General features: G+C 26.2%; 1 protein-coding gene across 1 annotated transcript; it reads right to left on the bottom strand.

The window, feature by feature from the left end:
* Positions 1–7309: 7309 nt before the first annotated feature.
* Positions 7310–14041, bottom strand: LOC145843923 (FRAS1-related extracellular matrix protein 2-like). Its single transcript, XM_082951201.1, has 11 exons — positions 13905–14041; positions 13585–13737; positions 13314–13399; positions 12826–13254; positions 12509–12655; positions 12351–12450; positions 10385–10942; positions 10123–10249; positions 9770–9957; positions 8783–8929; positions 7310–8363 (listed from the first exon to the last, which is right to left on the bottom strand). Exons 1-11 carry the CDS (start codon positions 13998–14000, stop codon positions 7851–7853), a joined length of 2544 nt encoding a protein of 847 aa, XP_082807327.1. The 5' UTR covers positions 14001–14041; the 3' UTR covers positions 7310–7850.
* Positions 14042–15306: the final 1265 nt, after the last annotated feature.

Raw genomic sequence — 15306 nt, 5'->3', positions numbered from 1 at the left:
ACTTATTTTTTCAAAACCAATCCTTAAGTATCTTTTTCTAATCCTTTGTAAACATGCATAAAATTATAATTAAGTACCTACTGCATTAATTTTTTTGAAATAAAACTGAATTGTTTTGAGTACTTACTTGTTTACTTGTATAAATAGAAGTTAAATTAAATTTTTATTCCTAATATTCTTTACTAGTTTTACAGTAGTAGTTTAAACTATTTTATTCTTTAATTTTTACTTATAACTTTTTACTGTTTATGTAAAAGTTATAAAGTAATATTTTATAACTTTTGTATTATGTTTTTGAAACTTACTATCGTTTCTAACTCTTCTGTTTGCAATTTAAACGTTTTTTACTTTTACATTTCTACCTTCCATGTTTCTAACTCGGTACGTTTTTCTAACTTTTACATTTCTACCTTGAACGTTTTTGACTTTTACCTTTAAATAATTTTTTTACAATAAACTACAGAAAAACGAAACTATTTTTAATGCTTTGTATGTCATTATTTTTTATAAGTTAAACCGTCGCTTTTACAACTGTTAACAAAAAACGTGTTTGTAGTGTAGTGTTACTTATTTTAAAAAAATATAAACACATCATTTTAATCATCAAAAATTTAAATGTTCAATTTAAACAAAAATAACAAGTAAGACGACGATTTTGTAATAGGTAATGTTCTAAAAGATGAAATACATTTTTAAAAACGCGATTAAAGTTATAAGTTTAAAAAAGTTAACTTGTTTTTAAAAGTCACTGTAAATATTTAGAAATATTACATTATAGTAATAATTAAAAAAGTTTAAAAATATTGAAACATACCGAGTTATAAAGAAATGTGAATAGAATTAAAAGAGTAGAAAAATAATAAATTAACCGTTTATCATATAAACGTACAACTATACTTACCGTATTTCAAATCTTGTGTATTAAAAATAAAAACTGTATAAATTTTTATTCTATTGTTTTAGTTTCTTATACGAACATCGTCATTCGTCCTTTTTTTACTAGTTTGGTGAAAGTTTTAAGAGCTGGTAAGTTTAAGAAAGTTTTTTTAATAACAGTTCTCATTTGATATTCAATTTACATTTAGCTACGAAGTTGTTTTCTGTATTTAGTTCACTGTTCTTGAGATACGGTTTGTTTTATAGGGGTAAAAACATGAATTATTAATCGATTATTAATAGAACTCATAGATAGATGTATTCATTATAAAAAATATGATAACATTTTAAGAAGAAACCTTAAATTAATAAAATATTAAACGTTGAGTTTGGTGTCTTTAAATATGATTTTAATAACATAAATTTCTAGTTAGATTAAAGTGTAACATAACTATTCAACTAATCCTAAAAAAAAACTATTAAGTCATGTATGTCCTTTAACGTCAGACCTGGAGAAGACGTTAAAAAGTACTCGTGGTGTGCGACTCCATTGCCAAAAGGTTCTTCATGCACCAGATCCTAAGACCAATAATTTTGAGCTTCTTTTTTGTTGTTCAATAAATTATAACAATGTTACTAAAATTTATATTTTAAGCATGGACAAAAACATCTAGCTTAATGTGATTTTAAATTAAGGACTCAAATACCTAATGACTTAAACACGAAAGCCTCTTGAAAGGTTTTAGAAAGAACTAAGGTTCGTTTTAATAAACAACAATCAAATAAAGGTGTTATAAATATTTTCAAGAAAATATTATTTTTATATGAATTATGAGAATACTTATTAATATATTATCTTGGAGACAAGTCATTATTGTTTACATTTTTAAAATAAATAATTAATAATTGGTTTAGATGACATTGGTTTAGTTTTGATTGTAGCAATTATATATTTTATGCTTATTGTATTTTAGTTTTTTACTACACAATTTTATCTAAAAATTAATTTAATACTCTTTTTTTTGCATTTTAAATTATAACTAAGTTTAATATAGTAAGCAGATACAATATATCTTCTCCTAAAAAAATACTTCTGTTGATTATGTAAAGTTATTAATGAGCTAATATTTTTGTTGTGGTTGTTTTCTGAAGTTTAAGTTTTTTCGTGATAAATTTTTTTTTGTATAAATCAATACCGTTTAAGTAAGTTGATTTTCAAATATTTTATTCTACGATATCAAGTTATAGTTAAATATATAGGAATAGACAATTTTTTTTGTTGTATATATATTTTTTTAATTACAAAGATTGAAAAAGAAACCTATGTATTTTTTAAGGTTTCGATTGATCAAAAGTTCTTCTATTATGTATTATAAATGAAAAAAAAAATATAAGTTTATACACAGTATATTAATAAATATGTTTTAAAAAAACTGCCAAAAACATCAAATATTTTTATGAAGTACAGAATGTTTTAATAACTGCTTATCAATTTTCTAAAATTTAAAACTTATTTACAACTTTTTTTGTTTTAATGCAATTAATGTTAAATAAAACAAATTTATGACATAGAATAAAAACAAAAGTAAGTAAATTTTTTGAAAGTCTAAAGTTTTTGTTCTTTTATATCTTACACTGGCTATGCAGATATTCTTTTAAACAATCTTAAAAAACTTATATAGTTGTAATGACGCTTTGTAAAAATTTTTGTCTACTATAAATCTATTACTTAGTTCTAAAAATAAATTAAAATAAAGGTTAAAGTCTACAGAGCCTAAAACCTGAGCTTTCTAATGCCGTGAGACAAGCTTAAGTTAACAAAGGTTTTATCATAGCAATTCGATCATCAGACCACAAACCCTAGGTAGAAAGTTTTCGGTTGCGGCTCACTGACATAATAGTTTTAATAAAAACGAAACCCGGTTCTCAGCCTACCGAAAGCTTGTGGTCTGATGATCGAATTGATATGGTAAAATTTTTATTAACTTAATACTAACAAGTAAAATATAACTTATTTTTAAATCCATTTTTTACCTTTATCCTTATCTAGATGAAAATACATAAACCTTATTACGCTCTGTCGTTACATTTTTTAGAGTCAAATTTGTTTACTTATTTTATTTACTGTAAAGGCTTTAGTTATCAAATAAATATTTTAAATCATTTAAGATTTCCATTATATATATATATATATAAAAGTTTATTTCAAGATGTAAAACTCAAAGGACTCGAGTTTCGTGCCTATGCACTCATCAGCTTCAAAACAAGTTTAAAATAAAGCACAAAACAAAAAACGTAAATGATAATTATATATATATATGTATTATATATATATAATTATATATAAAATAAGGTTAATGTTTAAACGTAAACACTTTCAACTGAGCCCACTTGAAGGGCTTTTAAATAATTTATTCAAATGGCGATTTTAAAAATTCTGGAACATATGTTTCACAAAGCTTTAATTTTTCATAAAGCTTTGATCATCAGCCAGTTAAATTCAAAATACAAAGCACTGTACTAAACAAAGATACAAAAGTTATGCAAAAAAACAAAAAACAGTATTACGTAATATTGTACATTACAAATATTCAGTACAAAAATCGATCTACCTTCTAACTAATTAAACAACTAAAATTCACGAAAACAACAGTTAATTGACTATAAAATGCTTCAAAATTTGTTGTGTTTTAAAAGAAGCTTTTTTATATGTCGACAAGACGATATAAATTCGCTTCGCTTATTTAAACAACCTTCCCTTTTTAACGCATACATAACGGCTGTTGATTCTTTTAAGCACAGCCTACAAACAGGGTTGTTACCTGTACCAGGGTGTATACGAAAATGAAACTGAGCTTTCGAAGTATGTTTGCGGCCTTAAGCGCAAAAACATTGATTTTAAATTAACTTGGGAGGTGATAAAAAGAGCACAGCCAATAGCAAATAGTAACAACCCTGTTTGTAGGCTGTGCTTAAAAGAATCAACAGCCGTTATGTATGCGTTAAAAAGGGAAGGTTGTTTAAATAAGCGAAGCGAATTTATATCGTCTTGTCGACATATAAAAAAGCTTCTTTTAAAACACAACAAATTTTGAAGCATTTTATAGTCAATTAACTGTTGTTTTCGTGAATTTTAGTTGTTTAATTAGTTAGAAGGTAGATCGATTTTTGTACTGAATATTTGTAATGTACAATATTACGTCATACTGTTTTTTGTTTTTTTGCATAACTTTTGTATCTTTGTTTAGTACAGTGCTTTGTATTTTGAATTTAACTGGCTGATGATCAAAGCTTTATGAAAAATTAAAGCTTTGTGAAACATATGTTCCAGAATTTTTAAAATCGCCATTTGAATAAATTATTTAAAAGCCCTTCAAGTGGGCTCAGTTGAAAGTGTTTACGTTTAAACATTAACCTTATTTTATATATAATTATATATATATAATACATATATATATATAATTATCATTTACGTTTTTTGTTTTGTGCTTTATTTTAAACTTGTTTTGAAGCTGATGAGTGCATAGGCACGAAACTCGAGTCCTTTGAGTTTTACATCTTGAAATAAACTTTTATATATATATATATATAATGGAAATCTTAAATGATTTAAAATATTTATTTGATAACTAAAGCCTTTACAGTAAATAAAATAAGTAAACAAATTTGACTCTAAAAAATGTAACGACAGAGCGTAATAAGGTTTATGTATTTTCATCTAGATAAGGATAAAGGTAAAAAATGGATTTAAAAATAAGTTATATTTTACTTGTTAGTATTAAGTTAATAAAAATTTTACCATATCAATTCGATCATCAGACCACAAGCTTTCGGTAGGCTGAGAACCGGGTTTCGTTTTTATTAAAACTATTATGTCAGTGAGCCGCAACCGAAAACTTTCTACCTAGGGTTTGTGGTCTGATGATCGAATTGCTATGATAAAACCTTTGTTAACTTAAGCTTGTCTCACGGCATTAGAAAGCTCAGGTTTTAGGCTCTGTAGACTTTAACCTTTATTTTAATTTATTTTTAGAACTAAGTAATAGATTTATAGTAGACAAAAATTTTTACAAAGCGTCATTACAACTATATAAGTTTTTTAAGATTGTTTAAAAGAATATCTGCATAGCCAGTGTAAGATATAAAAGAACAAAAACTTTAGACTTTCAAAAAATTTACTTACTTTTGTTTTTATTCTATGTCATAAATTTGTTTTATTTAACATTAATTGCATTAAAACAAAAAAAGTTGTAAATAAGTTTTAAATTTTAGAAAATTGATAAGCAGTTATTAAAACATTCTGTACTTCATAAAAATATTTGATGTTTTTGGCAGTTTTTTTAAAACATATTTATTAATATACTGTGTATAAACTTATATTTTTTTTTTCATTTATAATACATAATAGAAGAACTTTTGATCAATCGAAACCTTAAAAAATACATAGGTTTCTTTTTCAATCTTTGTAATTAAAAAAATATATATACAACAAAAAAAATTGTCTATTCCTATATATTTAACTATAACTTGATATCGTAGAATAAAATATTTGAAAATCAACTTACTTAAACGGTATTGATTTATACAAAAAAAAATTTATCACGAAAAAACTTAAACTTCAGAAAACAACCACAACAAAAATATTAGCTCATTAATAACTTTACATAATCAACAGAAGTATTTTTTTAGGAGAAGATATATTGTATCTGCTTACTATATTAAACTTAGTTATAATTTAAAATGCAAAAAAAAGAGTATTAAATTAATTTTTAGATAAAATTGTGTAGTAAAAAACTAAAATACAATAAGCATAAAATATATAATTGCTACAATCAAAACTAAACCAATGTCATCTAAACCAATTATTAATTATTTATTTTAAAAATGTAAACAATAATGACTTGTCTCCAAGATAATATATTAATAAGTATTCTCATAATTCATATAAAAATAATATTTTCTTGAAAATATTTATAACACCTTTATTTGATTGTTGTTTATTAAAACGAACCTTAGTTCTTTCTAAAACCTTTCAAGAGGCTTTCGTGTTTAAGTCATTAGGTATTTGAGTCCTTAATTTAAAATCACATTAAGCTAGATGTTTTTGTCCATGCTTAAAATATAAATTTTAGTAACATTGTTATAATTTATTGAACAACAAAAAAGAAGCTCAAAATTATTGGTCTTAGGATCTGGTGCATGAAGAACCTTTTGGCAATGGAGTCGCACACCACGAGTACTTTTTAACGTCTTCTCCAGGTCTGACGTTAAAGGACATACATGACTTAATAGTTTTTTTTTAGGATTAGTTGAATAGTTATGTTACACTTTAATCTAACTAGAAATTTATGTTATTAAAATCATATTTAAAGACACCAAACTCAACGTTTAATATTTTATTAATTTAAGGTTTCTTCTTAAAATGTTATCATATTTTTTATAATGAATACATCTATCTATGAGTTCTATTAATAATCGATTAATAATTCATGTTTTTACCCCTATAAAACAAACCGTATCTCAAGAACAGTGAACTAAATACAGAAAACAACTTCGTAGCTAAATGTAAATTGAATATCAAATGAGAACTGTTATTAAAAAAACTTTCTTAAACTTACCAGCTCTTAAAACTTTCACCAAACTAGTAAAAAAAGGACGAATGACGATGTTCGTATAAGAAACTAAAACAATAGAATAAAAATTTATACAGTTTTTATTTTTAATACACAAGATTTGAAATACGGTAAGTATAGTTGTACGTTTATATGATAAACGGTTAATTTATTATTTTTCTACTCTTTTAATTCTATTCACATTTCTTTATAACTCGGTATGTTTCAATATTTTTAAACTTTTTTAATTATTACTATAATGTAATATTTCTAAATATTTACAGTGACTTTTAAAAACAAGTTAACTTTTTTAAACTTATAACTTTAATCGCGTTTTTAAAAATGTATTTCATCTTTTAGAACATTACCTATTACAAAATCGTCGTCTTACTTGTTATTTTTGTTTAAATTGAACATTTAAATTTTTGATGATTAAAATGATGTGTTTATATTTTTTTAAAATAAGTAACACTACACTACAAACACGTTTTTTGTTAACAGTTGTAAAAGCGACGGTTTAACTTATAAAAAATAATGACATACAAAGCATTAAAAATAGTTTCGTTTTTCTGTAGTTTATTGTAAAAAAATTATTTAAAGGTAAAAGTCAAAAACGTTCAAGGTAGAAATGTAAAAGTTAGAAAAACGTACCGAGTTAGAAACATGGAAGGTAGAAATGTAAAAGTAAAAAACGTTTAAATTGCAAACAGAAGAGTTAGAAACGATAGTAAGTTTCAAAAACATAATACAAAAGTTATAAAATATTACTTTATAACTTTTACATAAACAGTAAAAAGTTATAAGTAAAAATTAAAGAATAAAATAGTTTAAACTACTACTGTAAAACTAGTAAAGAATATTAGGAATAAAAATTTAATTTAACTTCTATTTATACAAGTAAACAAGTAAGTACTCAAAACAATTCAGTTTTATTTCAAAAAAATTAATGCAGTAGGTACTTAATTATAATTTTATGCATGTTTACAAAGGATTAGAAAAAGATACTTAAGGATTGGTTTTGAAAAAATAAGTAAACTAAAAAGTTGTTGCATTATCGACTAGCAGTAAGAACTTAAAAACTTCGTAACTTTAGCTGTTTTAGCAACATAACTTGACTTCTAAATAGAAAATAAAACAACTCTTTTTTATATTTTCTTAATAACTTATAATGTAAAAGTTTCTAAGATCGCTAACCACTCAAAATAAAGCTAGTGAGAAAAATGTTCTATAGCTATTTTAATACCATAAAAGGCACTATGTTCAGTAGTACAGTCGATAAAAATTTATGCTAAAAATAATTGTTATTTAAAAACTGTAACTATTTTTACTGTTTCTTTTATTCGATGTTGGTAAATTTGTGCATCAAACCTCTGAACCTTCAACACTCGTGTAAACTGTCTGCATCTTGCCAGCATTGACTTTTCTTTGCACTTTTTTATTATCATCAGTTGATTTTTTTCGTACAATTGCTGACTTGTAAGCTACATTTGCTTTTGTATGATTTGCTTTCAGAAGCAACTTTCTGCTGTAAATACTAACAACAACAGCGACTAAGATTGCAACAAGAACTCCAACTACAATCAACACCCACGTAGTACTGCTTGCGTTTTTCACATTCTTTGTTTCTTTTTGAACACTGCTTTTGTTGATGGGCGAATTTTCTTTTGGCTTTTCGGAACTTCTGTCCAATCTTATGTGCATCATTTGAGTCCCTCGGTTGTGTTTTTTTCCAATTTTACTTTCTATATACTTGCCTATCGACCTTTTCTGGCGTAAAATGTCGTTCGATCTTTCAATGTTGTGCCGTTTAATTCGCTTGTTGTGCGTTTTGATGGTGTAAATGATGTGTAAGTACCACTCGCTCCCAGCTGTCACCTGTGAATTTTAGTTCTCTTTTGTGAAACTTTTCTTTAGCAGATTTAAATATAAAAATATAGACTTGTAAGTAAAATAATGTAAAAAAAGAGTGAAAGAAGGATAAAAACTTTTTTCATTCACTATGATGTTTTATTAAAAACTATACTTTTTATACTAAAAGTACTAAATAAGTATTATATTTTATTATTATTTATTACTATTATATCAAAATATAAGTATTATATTTTTATACTATGTTTTTGTATACTATAAGTTATACTTAAAACTATATTTTTTACTCAGAGTGTTTTTAGTTTTTTATTAAAATTTAATTCATTCAGTTAAACACTCAATTTTTTTTAAACTACTTTCTGAGGACTAAATAACTTATTTTTTGATTTAAAAAATATTTTTAACATTTTTCTAGTTTGACTTACAGTAAACAGAGGATTAGAACTCATTCTGAAACCGTCTGTATCAGATCGTTTTTTCAACTGAGAGGCTTCTGAATCGTCAACTGCCAGCTTCGCTTTAAACGGTACACGTTCAGCATACAAGTCTTGCGAGTCTGGTTGCTCTTTGTCCTTGAAAAATATTATTAAGTACTACCGAAATATTAATTTTGTTAGTGTTTCATAATTAATTAGGTATTTCAAAACGTTTCTAGTTATAAGTTAGTGATGATGCTTGTGTTTGTTTTTTGGTTAGAGCGTATATTTTTAAATTAAAGGAGTATTCAATGTTATTATGTAATAATATAACCTTATGCCTTATTTATAGTAACCTTAAATGTTTTAAAATGTTGGGAAGCTTGTTTTAAGTAAGCACTTTAATTAAGTAACTAAAGTATGTAGAGTAGAAGTTTAAATAACTATCAGATCACTTGGCAGTAAAACTCTTACTTTATTTGTAATGAAGACTAGTTTATTTTAAATTAAAACATAAGAACAATGTTTACTTATTATTTTAAGAAAATTTATTATGAATTAGAAAACTAAGTTTATTAAAGTGTTTAATCGGTATATAATACTTAGAACTACAAGTATAGCCTAAGTTTAACAGTTTAACATAACTCCAATTTAAAGAATTAGTTAAATGTATTTTCGTCGGAAAATAACCAGAAATTATTATTTATTTAGAAAAGCTATAATTTATGGTTTGTCTAAGTTTTTGAAAATTCGGTTTAATCTAAAAAAGTAAGCACTATTAAAAAATCTAAAGTCTTTTTAATATTATTTCTAAATCAGTTTGAAAAGAATAGACTTATGAAATGAAAAGTAAGCAACTTTATAGTATTTTAGCATGTAATCATAAGAAATAATGATTACTTGATTTAGGTGAAAAAAAGTATAAAAAATAGTATTATATTTCAACAAAGAAAAGGATTTGCAAAAACCTTAATAAAGTAACCAAAAGAAACTCACAATAATTTTGTAGTGATGTTCCATTGTCTGGGTTTTAGCTATGCACCCAAATTCGTCATTTTCTGGATCAAACTTCGGAATATACCCTCCATTTCCGCTACAAACAAACACTTTTTCGATGCTGACACCAAATGAGTTGCCGATCTTATGAACTGGGTCAACTACAACTCTACCAAATATTTCGGCTCCTATAAAATCATAAATCTATGATTTTAAAAACAGTAAGCAATATAATCAATTTAAGTTGATAAACACAAACTAAAGAATTTTGTTTTCAAAAACTTAACTTTTTTAAGCTTAAATTTTAGAGAAATTTAGCTCACATTGATAGAAAATAAAAAATTGACGATTACCTTTAATAAAAGCAGTATCACCATCTTTATCAAAACTAGTAGAACCATCAGATAAATATAATGATTTTTTGCTCAAAAGATAAAAATTCGTGTTCAAGCTAAACTTTGCTGAGACTGGATCGCTAACCTGTTTAATACTTATTTTAAAAAATAGTATGTACTTTTCTTTTTTTTTTTTTTAAAGTCTATTTTAAAATCTTACAAAAAACTTATTTATGATATTCGAAAGTAAAAAAAACAGCTTTCAATTTTAATTACTCACTTGTTGAAATCTTATGTTTATATCGAAACTGAGGAGATCTCTCGGGCTGCAAAAAGAGGTAGATAGTTTTTTTGTTCCTGCAGATGCTGTGCAAGGTACTAGTTTCACGGTATAGACTCCAGAGTAGTCCTTAACTGCGTAGTCTGACACAAACGACCATTTTTGTCGAGGGTCGTTGTAGCTTTGTTCGCTTTCTTCAAGAGTCAGAGTCAGTTGAAGTTGCGGGTGGGAGGGGCTAACCACCGTGGCAACAAAATCGCTTTCCTGATGATCCTTGACAAACAATCCTCTGAACTTGGCTTCTGTTCGGAAACTGACCACCAAGCGGCCGTCGTCGCGAATTTTCATGCTGGTAAGGTACAAGAGTCCTTTGAGTTCCGCATCCGGGGATGTTTCAATGCCTTGATCCCACATGATGCCGGTGTCGTACACGAAAGACATCCGAAGCTGGGTTTGCAGGTCGTAGTGCTGCCACCCGCTACCAACAGAAGAGTGGTAGACGTAAGAAACGTAAAGGGGAAGGCGAAGTGAAATGTAAGACTGAACCAAGTCTTGAACCTGTGATACAAATAACTAAAGTTTGAGACTTATACTAACATTTTATACCGATAATAAAACTTATAGTTTTAGGTTTAAACAAATTTAAATATGTTTGTATTCAGAAGTGTTACTTTAAGAAACTTATAAGAAGTTTATTTATTTAAATATATGAGAATTATTAGCAAATTTAATTGCGTTATTGATACAAGACTGTAGTAGAAATCAATTCTTTTTTTTTAGGAAATGTTTATATCTTTCCTTTTTTGTTATTTAAAATCTATTTAGGCTTGAAAAACCATTAGTAATGAGTCGCTAAATAAAATAAGTTAGTTGTAGTAAAGCTTTATTATTATAATACTGTAATAATCAATTAATTAATGTTTTCTAAAACATAAAAAAGGATAAAAAACAATTTATTTTTGTTACTAAATCAATAATAAAAAACAATGACGTTATATACTGTTTCAACTGTGTAAATAAAAAATACTATTATATAATTGAATAATTAGAAAATTCAAAGGAACAACAAAATAAAAGTTTTTGTTTTTTATAGTGGAGCTTGCAAACGATAATATATCATTAGCTGTATAAACTATACAAAAAAAAAATCTCAACTAAATATTATCAATTATACGTTAAAAGATTATTTTCACCCTTTTTATTTAAAAAGTAAGTATAACTGCTAAAACAAAAGTTGTGATATTGTATAAAACTACATTAGTTTAGCAATTAAAAAAAAAAACTTATAAATAATTAAAATAACAAATTTACAGGGTGTTTAAATTTTAAAAGTTCCATTTTAACAGTAATTATAACAGGTATAAATGAATTTTTTTTTGTATCTTCCATATAAGAAAATAAAATTTTAGTTATTTCTACGACAATTTTTTGTCTAGTAATGTAACTATTTATAAAATTATTATTTTTTAATGTTGTATCTTTGTTTTTTTTTTCTTGAAATAAAAAAGCTCATATTATACTTTTGAAAAGTTTTCAAACTGATTTCAAACCGTTTACTCCTAACTTTTGAACAATATACATACATATTATAAATGAAAATTAAGTAAAAAAAAACTGTTGTTTTATGCATATAAAATTTTAATGACATATTTTATGACTGAAAAAAAACTTTGAATAATAAGTATAAATTAACTTTTGTATCTTCTTAAGCTAATAAAAGCTTGACAAAAGATACTTTTGGCATGTTAAAATCCTAAACCGTTATTGTTTTAATATTAAGCTGTATGTATAATTACAACTTTAGAATATGATCCGAACCTAAAATTGTTCTTCCTTTTTTATTAAACTTTCTATGTTATTAATTGACTCACTTTCTTAATTCTTACTCTACTGCTTTTAAATCTTTATACATAAAACCTTACGCTAAAAATGGTAGTTTTTGTAAAAGTTAACAAAAGTAAAACACCTGTCCTTCGTTTGCTGTTTGTGCGCCACATTTTTGCACAAGCTCCGTCAAATCGTAGTAAGCCTCGAAGTTCCACATGCACGAATCGTGTTTCAAGTTCCTACATTGTTTGAACATTGTAACAGTTGTTAGATAAAAAATAAAATAAAGTAACCAACTTGTAAAACTGTAAAGCTTTTTTCCCTCGGACTTTCTCGTCATACTGGTGGCTGTAAGTTTCATCTGCTGTGTTTGCATGGCGAATGTCCTTTGTTAAGAAGCCATTAGCAGTTTTCAATTCATCAAAGTTGATTATGTTTGAGCATCTTGCAAAATTTTCAGAAGTAAAAATAAAAAGTATGCGTACTATAAAGTGTGTTACTTTATTAGTAAGAAAACGAATAAAGTTTTGTTTTTATACTTACTATACATATAATATATCAAAATAGTACTAACAGTTTAAAATCTGTTATACTCTCAATCTGATTTTATTCACCTGTGATTTGCGATTCTCATAACGTCCTTGCTCAGCGTACTTTCGAAGTTACCGAGCGCGTTAGTGCTTATAACCGGCAACATGCCATCAACGTGCGGCATGGAAACCGAGATCCTGACCGAGTTGGAATGCTCGCCGCTCCCAACGTACCGGATGTCCGAAGCGAACGGCTCCGCGCCAACCGATCCCGGATTCCTCGACTGGCAAATCGACTTCTCCCTGCTTACTTCAACGGGCTCGGACGCTGACTCGAGACCGGCCTCGCCGTCGTTGTTGACCGCGCGAGCCACGCACGCCACTCGGCTGCCTCGCCCGAAGTAGATGCTGTCCAGCGTTATCGTCGTGGTTGACGTGAAGAAAGTGTTTTCGGTGAGGTCGCGCAAATCGCTCGTCACCCCGTCGACACTAGTGGGAGCTGCGACCGTCCACCTGCGTTGTGATAGTTTAAACATTGAACGTGAATTGAAAGATTGTTAGGTGAATCGTACCTAAAAGTTGTTAAGGTGTCGTTTATTCCTTCGCTTTTGCAAATGGGACCCAGTTCTTTGAAGTTCGAATGCTTTGGGTTACACGGCTAGAAATAAAGAACGAAATTTAGGAACAATAATTTTTGTTTATTTACGACAACTGTTTTGATGGACTGAATGTCAATTTTTTTAAGACAAATATTATAGTAAATATTAACTTTTCTTAAAGTATAACTAAAAAATTTAAAAAAAAGTTAGTAAGAACAGTCAAGGCATAGAAACCGATACAAACCGAAACACAGACAACCGGATATCCTGGAGTGGGTTCTTTTGAAGCATGTGGCATTCTGTCGTAATCAAGCAGAGAAATTACGGAGGGAATCGAAGGGAATGTTACGTCAGCAAAAATATTTTTTTGATTTATGTAGACTATGGCTCTGTTGTTCTGCATGGAAAAACTCCATTTGATTAGTTTAAGTATTTTTTTATATTTTATAAGTTTGTTTTATAAAACTTACCAGTTTTCATAATTTTATAGAACATAATAAGCGTAGTTTTTCCTTCTTATTATGTAAATAAACAAAAAAAAAAGAAATAACTAATGTCTCATACATCTAAAGAAGCAAACAAGTTTTCATCTGGGTCCATAATAAGCATAAATGATTCTCGTATTTCTCTTTCATTGTCATACAGCACTTCAATTTCCATTTTTTTACTGGTATCTCCAACATCGAATATAAATTCTGAATTATAAGCATTTGCAATAACAAAGTTATGAAAATGTTGTTTCTGTACATGAATCAAAAAAAAAATTTTAGTAAAATTAGATTTATTTTAAGATTACTCTTTTAAGTATTCAAGGTTTTTCTCAAACTTTTAAATAAAAATAACATAACTTAATGACTTAACGTATATAAACCTTGTTTTTCTTTACTAACATTAAGTTTTATGATTTTAGTCTGTAAAGCCAGCAAACTTTTAATTGAAAATCATCAATATTAAAAAATTCTTATTAAATTTATGTCGACTTATGCAATTAAAATTTAAAAAGTTCTTATAAAGATTATGTCGACTTATGTATTTATAATTTAAAAATAAATTTAGGAGAACTTTAGGATCTTAAAATTTTAATTTATATAAGGTATAAAGTATAAACTATTTTCAATGTAAGTAAACTACAACTCTTAATATAAAAAATATTAAGTTCAACTATACATAAACTTCTAAAATTTGTAGATTTTCATTAAAATTTGTCCTATATAATATTAAAGATAAAAGTTACGTTATTATAATAAAGTGAGTATTTTATTAAAATATCCTCTTAAGTTATGTTTTAAAGTTTTAAAACGACATATATATGATGCGCATCATATATATGTCGTTTTAAAACTTTAAAACATAACTTAAGAGGATATTTTAATAAAATACTCACTTTATTATAATAACGTAACTTTTATCTTTAATATTATATAGGACAAATTTTAAAGAAAATCTACAAATTTTAGAAGTTTATGTATAGTTGAACTTAATATTTTTTATATTAAGAGTTGTAGTTTACTTACATTGAAAATAGTTTATACTTTATACCTTATATAAATTAAAATTTTAAGATCCTAAAGTTCTCCTAAATTTATTTTTAAATTATAAATACATAAGTCGACATAATCTTTATAAGAACTTTTTAAATTTTAATTGCATAAGTCGACATAAATTTAATAAGAATTTTTTAATATTGATGATTTTCAATTAAAAGTTTGCTGGCTTTACAGACTAAAATCATAAAACTTAATGTTAGTAAAGAAAAACAAGGTTTATATACGTTAAGTCATTAAGTTATGTTATTTTTATTTAAAAGTTTGAGAAAAACCTTGAATACTTAAAAGAGTAATCTTAAAATAAATCTAATTTTACTAAAATTAAACTTTATTTAAGTATTACGTATGTTCTTTATATAACGGTCGTGTTTTTGTAATTAACTGAGTATCTTTTTGTGTTTAAAATTAAACACTTAAGA

Source organism: Thalia democratica, chromosome 9 (genome assembly GCF_965202585.1).
Source record: "Thalia democratica chromosome 9, ktThaDemo2.hap1.1, whole genome shotgun sequence".
NCBI lineage: Eukaryota > Metazoa > Chordata > Thaliacea > Salpida > Salpidae > Thalia > Thalia democratica.
This window is presented reverse-complemented; position numbering and strand designations above follow the sequence as displayed.

Coding starts and splice junctions, on each gene's coding strand:
- LOC145843923 (XM_082951201.1), bottom strand. CDS start 14,000: ATGGAAATTGAAGTGCTGTATGACAATGAAAGAGAAATACGAGAATCA. Junction 13,255..13,313: donor GACACCTTAACAACTTTTAG/GTACGATTCACC, acceptor ATCACAACGCAG/GTGGACGGTCGCAGCTCCCA. Junction 12,451..12,508: donor AAAGCTTTACAGTTTTACAA/GTTGGTTACTTT, acceptor CAAACAATGTAG/GAACTTGAAACACGATTCGT.